Source organism: Parasteatoda tepidariorum, chromosome 10, assembly GCF_043381705.1.
Source record: "Parasteatoda tepidariorum isolate YZ-2023 chromosome 10, CAS_Ptep_4.0, whole genome shotgun sequence".
Lineage (NCBI taxonomy): Eukaryota > Metazoa > Arthropoda > Arachnida > Araneae > Theridiidae > Parasteatoda > Parasteatoda tepidariorum.
The window spans coordinates 63597865-63614014 of NC_092213.1; the positions used below are offsets into that span (position 1 = coordinate 63597865).

At 30.2% G+C, this 16150-nt stretch overlaps 1 protein-coding gene across 7 annotated transcripts in view; it reads right to left on the bottom strand.

Moving 5' to 3' along the window:
• LOC107448763 (SLIT-ROBO Rho GTPase-activating protein 1) overlaps positions 1–16150 on the bottom strand; it is a 217266-nt gene that overhangs the window by 51028 nt on the left and 150088 nt on the right. Inside the window, exon 1 of one of the 7 annotated variants that reach the window (XM_043045561.2) lies at positions 6444–6983. The exons of the other annotated variants lie outside the window; for them this stretch is intronic. Within the exon in view, the coding sequence (XP_042901495.1) occupies positions 6444–6498 (55 nt within the window). The 5' untranslated portion in view covers positions 6499–6983. Of the gene's footprint in view, positions 1–6443; positions 6984–16150 lie in introns of those variants that run through there. 7 annotated transcript variants of the gene reach the window in all.

The window sequence follows — 16150 nt, forward strand, 5'->3', positions numbered from 1 at the left end:
AATTAGAGACTCCAGAAAGGCAAAAAGGTGTGATCAGAATAGAGACAGGTTGTTATCCTAGCGTGGAACATGGTCTGACCCAGGAAGAAACACACCGTTTGCAGTTGTCCACGTGAAGATGGTGGACATAGGTCGTTTCCTTCGATTGTCTCGCCGGTTTCCTGAATGGCGCTTTGTTTTCATCAGATGGGATGCACCAAAAAGAACCATAACCGTTTTAAATTGCGCATTTTTAAAGTTGATGATGAGAGTTGCGTGTGCTAGGTTTGAAGCGTGTTACGGAAATTAAAGTATAGAATAGAATAAAGGATACCATTAGAGCGCTTCGTAGAATTTGCAAGAAAAATGGTAGAATATATTTTTGTTGTTAAAATAAATAAATAAATAAAAAGTAAGATGTCAAGAAACATAGGGTCAAAAAAAATAAGATGAATAATGAGATTTCTCTGTTGCTATACAAACCAACGCTACACAATACATCTGGATAAAATTTTTGGATATTTTTCTTCCTGCTTGTGAGACATTTTTCACCTTCAGATATATAAATTAAATGGTCAATCTAAGTCTCAATCATATGGAAGTTCGAGGAGGGGTTCTTCAACTTTTTAAATGAAATCAAAATAAAGGATAAATGAATGACTAAAATCCACTGGGTGGAAAAAGAAAGAAGAAACATCAAAGTATAAAATATTTTTTGTTGTTGTTTATTCCCATTTCGAAGATGTAACACGAAAACAATGTAGACAAATCAAAATTTTGTTTATACTTATTCGAAACAAACTTTTTCCAAAAGAAACTCTAGATTTTATTTTTACTTGAAGCTCGAGAAAGTGTTTCGTGATTTTTTTTAAAAAAAGGGGGAGACAAAATGGTAAGTTTTACGTCAAATAGCGTAATTAGTCTTCGTAACGACTTCTACTTTTACACTTAATAAAAACAGGTAGTGATTACGCCCCATTCTTTACTTTCTATTTTTTCCTTCTCGTTTGCTTAACGACGTACGAGTTACGCAACTCAAGTGTTTATCTGCATTGGAAACTTTTTCTTTGAGAGAAACTTTTGACATTTTGATGGTCTAAACACAATCGGAAAAAAAGGAGGTAAATGGATAGAAATAAATACTTTGAATAAAATGAAATACTTGAAAAGGCCTAAAGAATAATATAGTATTTAAAGATTGATATCAAATATTATAACACTCCTTTTAAGTTTTTATTTTTTTCTTCTTCTTTTTAACTTTAGGCATTTATAAAGGGTTCCTTGGGGTATTCATCCACTTTTCCTTCGAGGTTAATATCTTCCTTACATGATTCTTTATCGCCTTACGAGATCATCGCCAACAAAACCAATTATTTTTATTTATTGAAATGCCGGATGCTATTTAGGCAAAGTATGAAATGTGGCGAATGTCCGAAATATTTATTACATCCGATTTGATATTAATTTATTCTTGGATATAATTACATTTATTCGATATTTTAATACTTACTGACGATAGATTAGAACAAACCTCAGTGTTTGGACTATCGGGCAAATATATACTGGGCAATGGTACTTGACTTTAAAAAAACATCAGTGTAGGGTATACCGGGCAGTGGCATTGAACCTTAAAAAAACATCAGTGTAGGGTATACTGGGCAAATGTATACCGGGCAATGGCATTTAACCAAACCTTGTATGACTAGACCTTTGGTAAATGTCCGAAATATATACCAGGTCTAGTGCCACTTTTGCTATAGCTTAAATATTTAAAAAAATTAAACAAAGCGTTTNACTCAATTAAAAAGAAGACGCCAAAGGAGAACCTAATATTCTCATAGTTTATATTCAAGCATTAAGAACCAACCGACTTATAAAGTACGGATACTCAATTAAAAGGCAAATGAAAAAGGAGAACCCAATATTTTCATACAGTTCATATTCAAGCATTTAAAACCAACAGATTTGTTAAAAAAAATTATTAAATTTAAAATAAATAAATATTCAATTAAAAAACTAATAGGATTAAAGACAGGCGATTTAAAAAGATAATCAACTAAAAGGCAGATACTTAAAAATTCAATGATATTTACATATAATTTTTATTTAAGACTAAGACAGACGATCAAGATTAGATTTTAAAAAAAAAGAACAAGCAAAAAGCTGTCCTTATTTGAATTTGGAACGATACAATTCGAATTCGGAATATTCTACATGGTATGAAATTTCTTTTTTGGAATAGAAGTTCTAATGGAATAACTTCGAGTTGTAATGGAATTTTCTGAAAATACAGCAGTGTGTAGATTAAAGCTGATATAGATATTTGTTTTCATAAAAAAGCTGAATCAAAAAAATTTTCGTTTCTTTCATGATTTCAATAATAAAAAAATTACTTCAAAAATTAAAAAAAAAGAGGTTAAAATATAATTAAAGAAACAGGATAGCGACAATGGATAGTGCAATCTCAACTTATGTTCAAATGGTGTCAAAGAAGACCACCATGAAGCACACAACACGCAAGTTTAAGAGATTAAGACTCTTTGACAGACGCATCCTAAAGTATCAAAAGAGGATTTAGGGGGGAAGAAGATCAATAGAATACACCCGCATAAATATGCAAATGTCAAAATATCTCGACACGTCATCGACAAAGAATGATAATGTAACATATATTAAATCCAGTTACCCGACGTAGGAAATAGGTTGATCTCAGTGAAGCAAATAACTACAGTATATTGTAATTGATTCTTATGATTGCTATCATGTCATAATTTATGATAATTTGAGCGAGCTGTGAGAAAAGGATAACTTTAAAAAAAAAAAAAAAAAAAATNAAAAAAAAAAAAAAAAAATTGACTATTACACTGATACACGTCTCAAGCTCAAGAATAAAATTTAAAATATTATTTTAGTCATTTCAAACATAGTAATTTTTAATAATCCAGAGTATTGACTAAAATGCATAAAAAAGTGACAGTAACGAAAAGAATTTAATAAATTATTACTAGAGTTCGATATTGATATCATAACGATATATCTTGAATATCATTAATACGATAAATATCGAATATACGATAACTACCGTCAACGATTAATATCGAATACTATAATGTACCTAGTAGTATTGATAACGATAATTATCGATTTCGAAAATCTTGCGCTAATTATTATAAATATCGAAAATAATATATATCACAATATTAAAGTTTTGGTATCGCCTAGCACAATTAGTCACACCTCTAATTTTTTTAAACCTCGAACTCGTGAAAAAAGAATACTTAAAGTGGATAATAGATAAAAGGAAATGTTATTTTGTTATGACTTTTTAAGTAATTACTATTCGTTAACTTATTTTTCCTATTGACAAAGCAAACTGATTTTTTCCTATGAAAAAAGCACTGCTTTGTATCACAACTTCAGAACATATTTGATATCTTTGTTCGACAGTTTAAGATAAATATAGTAATGACCGTAATTGAAAAAAGTATATTTTAAAAATAAATCAATACACCACGATTTTATCTTTGTTACTTCCTTAAACGAATCTTAGCTGTAATCAATCTCTAATTTCGCTCATACTTTTCACAATGAAAGGATTTAGCATACACATCAATTAAATTTTCATCAGTCATGCTATAACTATTCACGATTATCATTATATGTAAACAAGAATTTGTTTTATTGGCCACTCCTAAATCGTGTCTTTTCAGCCAGCATGAATCTGCTGAAATATCATGATCAAGGTCAATGTTAATGAGCATGGAGCAAGATTCGCACGCAGGTTTTTAATTTTTTTATTTACATAACTGGCAGCATGTAAGTAATAAAATATAACTTTGTTTGTTAAATATTTGGATTTTTTTAAAATTTATTTTGATACATAGAAAAAATGAGACAAAATTTACTAATAAAATTAAAAGCAAATTGCTTTGTTTAAGTTCATATCCAGTTTTTGTGGCAGTATAAACTTTTCCTTTGTTAGATAATTAAATAACAATTAAACAAATTATCAAATAACTTAGGATATTTAAAGAACTATTGAAAGAAGAAGACAAGTAATTTTTCACCGTAAACAATAATAGTTTCAGAATTATTCAAATCATGTCGATACAAATAATGAAATAATAGTTTCAGAATTATTCAAATCATGTCAATACAGATAATGAAATAATAGTTTCAGAAATATTCAAATCATGTCGATACAAATAATGAAATAATAGTTACAGAAATATTCAAATAATGTCGATACAAATAATAAAATAATAGCTTCAGAATTATTCAAATCATGACGATACAAATAATGAAATAATAGTTTCAGAATTATTCAAATCATGTCGATACAGATAATGAAATAATCTTTCGGAAAAATTGCATCTAATTCCGTAACTTTATGTTTAGTACATTTCGTTTTTTGATGTTTAATGCAAGATTATGTAATCGGCTTAAAACGATATTAACAGAGAAAACAACTTAAAAGTAAAAGACAAACAGTTTTTTCAATCAATAAAAAGCATAATTTTAAAGCAATATTTTTCGAGAAAAAAAAATACATCTCAAAATTTTAATTATGAGTTTGTTTTAAGCAATAGCAAGGTTTTACCAAAAACATAAATGCCGATTAATTAATGTCTTAAATCGATTGTAATTTAATATAAGTTAAAGATAGCCATCCAAGTAAAGATTCACCAAACTTGCCATCATTCGCCGGTAATTTTTCAATAGGTTTTATATCTTTACGGAAAATATGAATAAGGCTGGACGGTAGTTTTTGGCAAAATATGATGTAGAAATATAACTCGCCTGTCTTTTAAAACAGTGTTATTATTATTATTATTATTTTCAAGGAAATGAGAAGGTGATCGTCAATACCTTATCACTGAATTTTACATCTGAATAACACACAGTATTTTCCGATACTACAGTTAGTCTTACAGTTTTATTGAAAACAATGTAGTTCTATCCGGTAATTTTTCAATTAGTTTCACAGAAGTATGGAAATGTTTATGATGACTTTCTCCATAAAAAATTCTCCATATTTTTCTTCATAGTACTATTTTCTATAAAGATGTGGAAAATTCTGAAGAGCAACCGATACCTTTTTCAGTTATATATTTCAACTCAAAACAATATTTTTTCAATTATTTTTTATATCTTAAAGGGAATTACTACGATGCGAAAGTTTTCATTTTATGCTTTTTATTAGTTTCAACCTGGCTAAAATGCATTTTAGGTCATTTTTTTAATATTTCAGATAATTTTCTCCCTTTTATTATGAATAATATTTTTTATTTAATCAGCATTTTGCTTGTAAATGATTTGTTTTCTATTACAAATTATTGTGAACTTTGCATTGAATCTTTTTAATAAAAATATCCTCCAATAACAAGCGTTAATGTTGAACTGAGTTTTTCAAAATATAAGAATTTGCCGTTGGACAATAGGCAATCTTCCAATTTAAAAAAATAAAAATACATTTTATAATAATACAATGCAATTCTGATACACTTGAAGATAAATACTAAAAATTATTATTGTTATTCTTTTTTATCAGGTATTTATTGATATTTTATTTTATTCATGATATACCTACAGGGTGAGACAAAACTCATGGGCAATTAAAGGTGTGATAGGAAAACATCTATCACCATACAATGAATGGACAGAGAGTAAGCAGTGAACCACTAGAAGGTATACCTTACTGTCACATAAAAGAACACAACACCAAACAGGTACTAAATTACTGCTATTGACAGCTTGTATGGCATAATTACAGAAACTACCTTCACATCTGTAACTTAGCGATCGGGGCACGTTATTTAATATACGTTAAATTAATTTAGTACATCCTCTATCTATTTGGTGCTTGGTTCTTTTATGTGACAGTAACGGAGATCTACTAGTGGTTCACTTCTTGCTCTCTCCGCCCATTCACTGAGTAGTTAAAATTGCTTGATAAGATGTTTTCTAATCATTCCTTAAATTTTTGCCTCCGAATTCCAAAACATCCTATTAATTTGATTATTTATACATTTTTTTTTAAAATTTGAATTCATAAAAACAAGTTACAATTCATAATTCTTTATAAGTTAATAAATATGAAGCATGTTTTTGAAAATTTTGAGGGCATTATCGATCATTTTTTATTGTTTCTTTAGAGGCCTTATTTAGTTTTTTCAAATATTAATTCATTTATTAAATTTAATTAATTAATTTTAGTTTTATGTTGGAGAAAAAATTTTGATTATTTAATAAAAAGTAACTAAAATAAAATATTTTTATGACTTAAACAGTTGACTTAATTTTTTTTTTACATTACTAGTTTACAATTTATTACCAGCAAACTAAACTTGAATGAATTGAATTGCAGAGTATATTTTAAACCTGCAGCATTATATCACAATTCATTCAGAATAACACATTTAAAATAATTCTAAAATAATTTCAGCTAAAATATTTCAACTTACCCATCCAGTCTACTTCAATCGGTGCATTCCAACATACCATTCCTGTGGTCCTCATTTTAATAAAAATTAAACAGTACACTTAACAACTAATACCATTTTTAGAAATCAAATTTGAGAGAATCCCAAAAAGATTGTTTTTTAATCATACACATCACTGTTGGAAACACATGGTAATCACTTTTGTGACATCACGATATGAGAATTCGATTTCACATTGTAGGATCATAAATATCACCAGAAATATAATTCACATCATATAAAAACCACAACTACTAGGTTGGCATTTATTGTAAATTACATTCAGGAATACTGCTTGAGTATATTAAACTTCAGCGGTAATTTGCTTGCTTGTTTACTTTTTAATTATGATATAAAAACTTGATTTCGTTGTAGGCAAACGTAAAAAAAAAAATAAGCGAAAAAGATTTAAAGAAAACGAAACCAAGCTGAAATGAAACACAATGGGGAAAAATGAACTTCACACAGAAGCAGCTGACATAGAATTCAGCTCCCATATGAAAAACTCCCCGAACGCGTTACAGAGTTGAGGTTTGCTGGAAGAAGAAGGGATGCGGTGAAACTAAAAGTTCGCCAAAATCTAATATATGCAGCCAAGGTCAGGCAGATTCAATGTTTCTTTTGACTTTTTTCTCATTTTCAATTAAATTTGAAATTAGACGAAAATGAGTACATTAGTTTCATTAGAAAATTCCCTAGAAGGCACCTAATCATAATTTCATAAAAAAATTAATAAATCAGGTTTTAACACATTTTGACGTTATAAAACCAGGAGAGGTATTAATGTTAGGTAATCAAATATAATAATTAAAAGCATAAAATCAAGCATCGAAGTAATTTTTTTTTTAGAAAAAGTAAATTATGTGTAGAAAACTTTTCAATAAAGAAATGTTGATGCAATTTATAAATATTTATTGGAATTATATATATATTGCATAGAGTAGTTCAGAAAGTATTTTTTTTTTTTTTTTTTAATAAGAGGACTTAATTGTATTTTTTTCAATGCCAACTTCACACTGAAGTTGTATAATCATGAAATCATTATAAATTTTGAAAGCTGATAATATACCTGTGATTTTATACTTGTGAATCAAAAAGTTCGATTGATTCTACGCAGAAGATTTTTTTGGTTGGTGCTCTTTCAAATATTTAAAGTGAAATGCAGCATCTTCGGCATCGTATACTTTATTACTATCGAAAAGGTAAAAATACTGTTCAAGAAAAAAAAATTATCCTATGTGTATGGAGATGTATTTGACAAGACGGCATTGCCAAAATTGGTTTTCGAAATTTCGATTAAGAGGATTCCATGAAGATGCACTTGGCCAGTTTAGGTTGATGAAGACATAATAAAGGCATTAATTGATGCTAACTGGCAAAAGCAAATCGCGTCAGATCGCTGAATGATGAAATTTAACATATGTATTCCTCACTTTCTTACAGAAAGAAATTTATGATGTCGCATTAGTCTTCTGTGATTTGCTTCTCAAACATCAAGAAAATTGTATTTTTTTGAAGGACATCAGTACTAGGCTCAAAAATGTGTTATCTAGAAAATTTGTTCAGGTCTATAGAAAACGTTTTAGGCGATAATGCCTTTACTTCAAATGAGAAAGTTAAAAATCACCCGGATCAGCTTGGTGACAATAAAGAACAAAAACTTTATGAGCTAAGCATCATGTTTCTGCCAGAAAAATTGCAAAAAACATATTATACCTCTGTAAACAATAAAATTATTTTATGTTCTTTTTTTAAAAAAAATATTAATTAAAAAAAATGCATAGAAATTTACTAATATACACTTTTCCTTGAGAGGGAAAAAAAAACATTTTTAGTTGAAAAAGGTAAATTTTTAGTAATTCGTGGTCCCAAACTGACACTTTTAATGAAGAAAATATCTAATTTTTAACAGAACAGAAATAATATTAAGTGACATTCATACAATAATCGCTATCAGGGTGCGTAGCCCGTTTTTCAATAAAAAAATAAGCACCTTTTAAGTACTTTTCAAGCACTCAAAAAATATTTTTAATCACCTTCCAAAAAAAATCCTAATTAGGATCTGTGAAGTAATAAAAATTATTTTTTCTATCATTTAAAGTACTTAATTTATAAATATAAAATCAATAAAATTAAATAAAATTTTCAAAAACTTGACATAATCATGATGATATAACTAGTTTCTGATAAATATTGCAGAGAAAATTGTGAAAATAATGCAATTTTTGTAATTTAGAACAACAAGTGATACGGCAAAGAAAAAAAATATCTTTTTAAAAGATAGAAAATTAAGCACTTCTTACAAACACTGAATAAAAAAAGCACCTTTAAGGGCTTTTAAAAAACGTAAATCAAAAATAAGCAGTTTTTAAAAACGCTACGCACCCTGGCTATGTAGCCAATTCTGGGCACCCCAATCGTTCTCACGTAATCTGTAGACAACAAGTGAGTGAACCACCAAAAAAAGGAAGTAACCAACAGCAAGCGGCAGACTGACAAGCGCAACAAAATGTTTAAAAAAAAAAGTAAGTTTCCTACTCTTCACTTCAAAAAAAAGTCACCCCCAGACACTCCTTTTTGAATGGTAAATAAAGTGAAAGGTCACCAGTTCGCTTAAATTCAACACGACGATATTTAATTTCAACTTTTAATTAATTTGCGCAGATTCTTTAATTATAGATAACAAACTGTTCGGCAAGAAAAAGCACCCACACTTTTTTTTTCTCTTTCGTATTTGGGCATCCCTTTTTTTCACACGCCTACCCAACTAAAGGATGATTCATAATTTACTATGCACTTTTGCACCATGAGGTTAGAGAGGTTTGCGGCTAGGATGGGAAAAGAATTTAATAGGATTGCGGCTAAAACACGGAATAATTTATGATATTTTATATCAACCATAAGACCTAAGAAATTATCATATGCCTAAATAAGGCGGGTTTTTTTCTTTTATTTTATTAGAAGATTATTTTGGTACTTAGTTATGCATATATTACGGTAATGGAAATAATCTTGTGATGACGTACAAAAGCCATTATTTTAACATTATATCCAGTTCTCCACAAAATATCTTGTAATGATTACCTAGATTCTCTAATTAAGGTTATATGTACATTATTTAATATCATTTACACGTAATGATTAGCTTAAATTAAAAGACAATAATTACACACAGTTTCCTTCTACCGATGGAAAAAAACTAGAGCTAATTGTAAATCTAACTGAATTAAAGAATAGCTATTTTAAAAATAAGCTAATACAGGGTGCGTAGATAAATTTTTTAACAAAAAATAAGCAGCTTTTAAGTACTTTTCAAGCATTCAAAAAATATTTTTAATCACTATCCAAAAAAAAAAAAAAAATTCATTAGGATCTATGCAGTAATAAAAATTTTTTTTCTCTATAGCTTAAAGTTCTTAATTTATAAACATAAAATTCAAAAACATTTTCAAAAACTTAACATAATCATGATAAAAATAACAAGTTTGTGATAAATATTGCAGAGAAAATTGTGAAAATCATACATTTTTCGTTATTCAGAACGACAATTGATACGGCAAAGAAAAAATATCTTTTCAGAAGATAGAAAAGTAAGAACTTATTACAAACTCCGAATAAAAAAATAAAAAACACATTTAAGGCCTTTTAAAAAACGTAAATCAAAATTAAGCACTTTTTAAAAACGCTACGCACCCTGTAATATCAATAAAGGTGAAATACAATGGGAAAAAAAGCTACAACCTAGAAAATTCTAAAAAAAAATACTTATTTTATTTAAAAGCTATTTTTAACTGAGTAAGTTTATTGACCGATTGATTATAAATAAATAAATAAAAATATTTGAAAGAAGAAAAAGTACTATGTATTAATTTATGATATGAGCGGCAGTTGACAAAGAAAGGAAGGAAAGAGTACGGGGTGGAATAGACAATGACAGGCCCTTATCGCCTAGTGCCAGGGCATCAAAAACAACTCATTTATTTCCACTCTAGACGACAGGATATTTCCTTTAAAAAAGATTTCAGCGTGCGTCAAACACAATGCTTCGAATCTAATTTATGCGCCGTTTTGTGTTATTTCTTAAATAAATTTCGTTCGTTTAATAGAATGAGAAAAGAAAACAAACATGCCTCTAACAATAAATCGAACTTTTATTTATTTGATTACGTTAGGTAATATTAATACTTGTATTCTCTATTTTGAATTTACCTAAATAACCCTTTAATGTCTTCTTTGCAATTTGTGTAAAAGAAAATATTAATAAGCCAGTGTTCTATTTCGCCAAAGTCAATGAACTGCCTATTTCGCAATGCTCCCCCTCCCCCCGCTTTAATTCTTAATAATTATTTTGAATGCAAACGGCGAGGGCACTTTTGAGAAAAACATATAAATAAATAAAAAAGTGCTGTATTTTGGAAAGGGGGGACTTAATGAAAGATTTTGCGAAGAGTTTGTCGGGGCTGATATAGCCTGGTTGGTAGGGCACTGGGCCCATGTCCAAGAGTTCGCGGGTTCGATCCCCACCAGCAATGTAAATGGTGACTGATGCAAGTTAAATCCGTCTGGTATCAAAGTCCTCCATGTTCCCATAACAATACTGATCCAGGAGTTCCCTTGTCTTCTGGAGTGGGTTCAAAATTACAAGTCTAGGGAGTTGAACATTAGTAGTCGTAAACCCGAAATTGGATCGGCTGTTCAACGACGGGTATAAAATGAAATAAAAAAGAGTTTGTCTAACGTTAACTGTAACGCCTTATTCACACTGCGATTGGTTGGGAAATTTCCGTGCATGCGCTGTGAAGCTCGTTAACAAGAGTCGGTGAACCGTGCAGCTTTGCAAAATCTCTCTACGGTTGGTGTCATTTTGTTATTGATCGAGGATCAATTAGAGCAATTACGGTATTAATAATGATACCGCAATTGCTCCAATCAATCCTACAACTATTTTAAGCAACGTATTTCAACACAAAATAGCTCTTGTAAGCTGGTCGATATCATCGGACGTCCAAGTGGTATGGGCCATTCCGTTTTACACAGATATTGTAACTGATGCAATCCTTCTAATGGACATTCAAACTAATTCTAAATCTGTTTCAATTTAGAATTTTATGACAACCTATTAAATTCTGAAGTAAACACCGATTCAAAAAGTGGTTGTTTATGTTTTGAGAATTTAAATTTTTCATAGAAAAAAACAAACTACAATAACTTGAAAAGTGCTTATTTAGAAATGAATTATAATCAGAAATTGGACATTCCTGAAGAAAAATTCCTGTTGAAAGAGGACGCTATATCGAAGAAGAAACTTTTCATGACAAATTCTCTTTCTTCTAGATAAGTAATTTAATAATTAAAGAATAGAAAAAGTGAGTTCAGGTAAGCCTAGAGTAATTCATAAAGTTTTAAATGGTGAAAAAAAATTTTTTTTTCCTTAAAAATATCAAAATGCGTGTAAATTATGGCAGGATGACGCAATCGGGAAGATATCCTGAAAAAATTTGCTTGCATTTTGACAAAATTTGTTTGCATTTTGATTTAAAAAAATAACTTTTTTCAGCATTTTAAACTTCATTGTTTACTCTAGGTTCACCTGAACTCAATTATTCTATTCTTTAAATTACTTATGCACGGGATAGCCTGGTTGGTAGAACACTGGGCCCATGTCCAAGAGGTCGTGGGTTCGATCCCTGCAGGCCGAAGATGACTGAATGATGACTGAAGCATGCTAAATCTGTCGAGTCGCAAAGTCCTCCATGTTCCCATAACAAATCATTACCTCTGGGGGTACTGAAACTGAATTGGAAATTGGTCGTTCTCTGATTCAGGTGAAAATTACAATCTGTGGATGAATGATTGGATGTATGAATGAGTCTGCACCATAAACGGATGTGACGTATGGGTGTGGCAGAAGTCGAATTCTTGGCCATAGATGGCGCCACTGAAAAACAAGAACAATCGCAACCCCTCTGCCTGAATGGTATACGTCAACAACAAATTACTTATGTTACTAGGCCTGATTTATTATAAGGCTTGGAAGGTCAGGGGCCCCACATTTCTAAGGGCTCCCAAAATGTTAAAGAAAGGGCAAAATGCTAATTGTAATTTTTTTTTTTTTTTTTTTTTTAATAATTGCAATTTGAATTATGAGTAGACAAAAATTTAAATAAATACAAGCTTAAATTTTCTAATAATTTGTTTTATGTTTTAATTCACTTAAAAGCAAATTGTAATCAAACAACAAGTAAATTTGGCTTGAAGTTTCGGCCAAAGGAGGCCCCGGCATTTCTGTGCCTACGGACCACAGATTTCTCAATCAGGTCCTACTTATGTAAAAGAACTTACCAAGAAGAGTTTCTCTCGCAATCTTCTAGCTTAGAGCAATTTAGGCAGTAATCATAATACAAACAAGATATTGGTTAAGTTCAAATTGCTTCAAAAGTATATAAAAAAAAAAATATTATTACAGCTGGATTATGCTGCCTACGTTATCCAAGGCCTAAGAATCCTATTGATAATAAGTAAGCAAAGAGCAGGAATTTCATTCAATTTAAGAATGATTGTCCCATTCCATCATCACTTCAACTATTGATCGAACATGGGAGGTAGAGGATTTCTATTCTCTTTGGAATGAGTGACTGAGTCATGCCATTTCCTGTCGATAAACACCGACAAATGTAATCCACCAACATCCCCAAAAGAGTTTCCTTCAATAGCCCAAGACCCTTCTTCAGTTTCCTGATTTACAGAAGGGAGAGATATTTCATTATCCCAAAAAGGATGTCGGGAATGGATGCGTGAATGATAAAACGTGCGAAATCATGTTTATCTCCGATGAAGTGTGCAAGAATCTTAAATTATTCTCATTCTTCGTTTAGTCCCAATAGATAATGATAACCAGATAAAGGAGAGTTTCTTCGTTATTGTTCGTAATTAGAAACATCTTTTATGAAAACTGGAGTGTATTTAACACTAGATTTGCCCGAGGAAGTCATTTTGAATGCTTTTTAATTTCAATTAGAAAAACAATGATGTATATAATGACACAATTTCTTAGAATTTTGAGACTTTTTGTACGACATATAATTTTTTTTTATTGTTAATATTTACTAATAACTTGTTATATAACTGTAAATAATATAAAAATATTTAATAATTTTAAACAAATTTCTTTGCACATTTAACATTATTTATTATTTGACAATCCAGTCATTTTGATTGCTTTTGGGCAATATAGGTAAATACTAAGTTTCAGTCTTTCTCGTGTTAAAGGTGGTGGAGAATTTTTTTTTTTACTACAAACACAACGTTCAAAATTAGAGGTGGTCCGAGACCAGTTAAATTTGAATCAGACCACCATGATACAATTATCAGTGGTCCTTCCGATCAGCAATCAATATAAAGAAATCGCATGGTGATTTTTTTCTTCATATTTTGGTTCGTGTTTTGTCACAAAATAGCATTTTTCAATACAATAGTGACATTACGAGCCGTGGTGTCTGAGAGGCTGTAGCAATCGCCTTCCAATTAAGTGTCCCGGGTTCGAATCCCGGCAATGGCTGGTCGAAACGAATTCCGCACCCGGCTCGCACCGACCACAGTGCTGACGTAAAATATCCTTAAAGGTAGATGGATCATGGGTTGGAATCTCCTTGTCGTCAGGCTAACCATGGGATGTTTTCGTGGTTTTCCTATTTATGTGACGCAGATGCGGGTTAGTTCCGTCAAAAAGTTCTCCATGAAGGCAAATTTCTCCCAATACTTAATCCAGGAGTCCCCTTGTCTTCTGGATTGGATTCAAAATTACTAGTATCGTGGTGGACTATTTGATGGAATTAACCTTTGCTTTAGAGAGAGAGGAAAACCATGAAAATCTCCCACGGTTAGCCTGACGGAATGGGGATTCTGACCATGATCTGTCTACCACTTAAGATATTTTACGTCAGCACTGCAGTCGGTGCGAGCCGGGTGCAGAATTCATATCGACCAGCCGCCGCTGTGATTCGAACCTGGGTGCAAAGGAAGGCAATCTGTTCCCTGAGCTACCGCGACTCTACCCTAGTTCATATGCAGATTAGTCAGATAATGTGAATATTAATAGCTTTCTATATAATTTAACATAAAGCCCTATGTTTTCATGGGAAATAAATAAATAAAACCAGTAGAAGAATTTTCCAAAAAAATAAATAAGCGGAGATTTAATTGAGGCAAAACTAAAGTAGAAATTAAGCCAGAAAGATGTAAATAGAGTAAAATTTATCTGTATTTAATTGGTAAAAAAATAAAAAATAGAATACTCAAAAGAAATGCCGGCGCATTAAGTCAAAAAAGATACACCCAAAAAAGGACACAAAAAAAAGGGGAATGCACTAATAACAATGAAAAAGTGATAAAAATGTCCTTTGTTTATGAGATTTTCTGTTGCTTTTTTTCTCTTTTTTTTTGCGAAGGTTGAAAATGTCACGTTCTTTTCCTTTTGTGCTCCGTAGCCATGCTCATGTACGATGCGTGTCAAAAAACAAAACGTGCCAGAATGGAGCAGCTTTTCCTCGAGGACTAAAGAAAAAAAAGCGTGAAATATAAATTGAAATTCTGAAGCCTGCTCTGGTGATTTGTACAGACACGACGACACAACAACATTAGATAAGATTGATAGGCTAGGCTATAAAACCTATAGGATTAGAACTTCATCCTGAATGTAAAGTATGTAAGAACATCGACGAAAGGATAATTGAAAAAAAAATTAATACAAATGTTATGACTGTTAATTAGGTCAGAATAATAACAAGATGGAATATATATAGAGTTATTTAAATGTTCTGATCAGTACAAGCAAGACTTAGGAAAACTTTAGAAAATTAGTGGAGGAATACAATCTATCGTGTTTTAACTACAAAAATAGCCATGATATTCTAGCGTCTTCAAAAATTTTTGCTCGATTAAAAACCAATTGAAATACAAGGAATTTTCAAAAAAAAAAAACACACATTTAATTATCGACAAAAAGTACTTAGGAAAAAAAAATTCCATTCATATTTGAAATTTCATCAATAATTGATTTTGTAAATTAAAGAAATTTCAATGATGAATAACTGTCTACTCTAGATCTAAATAACTGCAAACTTATACTTACTGTAAGATAACTTTTCAAATCATATTACGATTTAAAAGGAGAAAAAAAAAATTAAAACTGCATGGCAAAAACTAGAATTTGAATTGATAGTTTTAGTCCTTTTATAATTAGGGTGAAAAACAGATGAAAACTCTTGCTAAAAACGGCTTCAAACGGTTAAAGACTGTAAAAAAGAAAGGGGAGCGAACGATTAAAAACAGAAAATATCTGTATATATCTTTTAACATATTTTTTTTTCTGTAAATTTACAGTTATTTTTTACAAAGTGTTATATTTATTTTTTCCCATTTTATTTCTTACATTACATTTTACATTACAATGTTATTTTATAAAATATTTTGCTGCTTTTTCCAACTCGTCCCTCTGTTGAGATGCATAGAATAATAAAACGTCAAATAAACGGTTGAAGACTGTAAAAAAGAACGGGTAGCGAACGATTAAAAACAGAAAATATCTGTATTTATCTTTTAACATTTTTTTTCTGTAAATTTACAGTTATTTTTTACAAATTGTTATAGTATTTATTTTTTCCCATTTTATTTCTTATATTACATTTTAC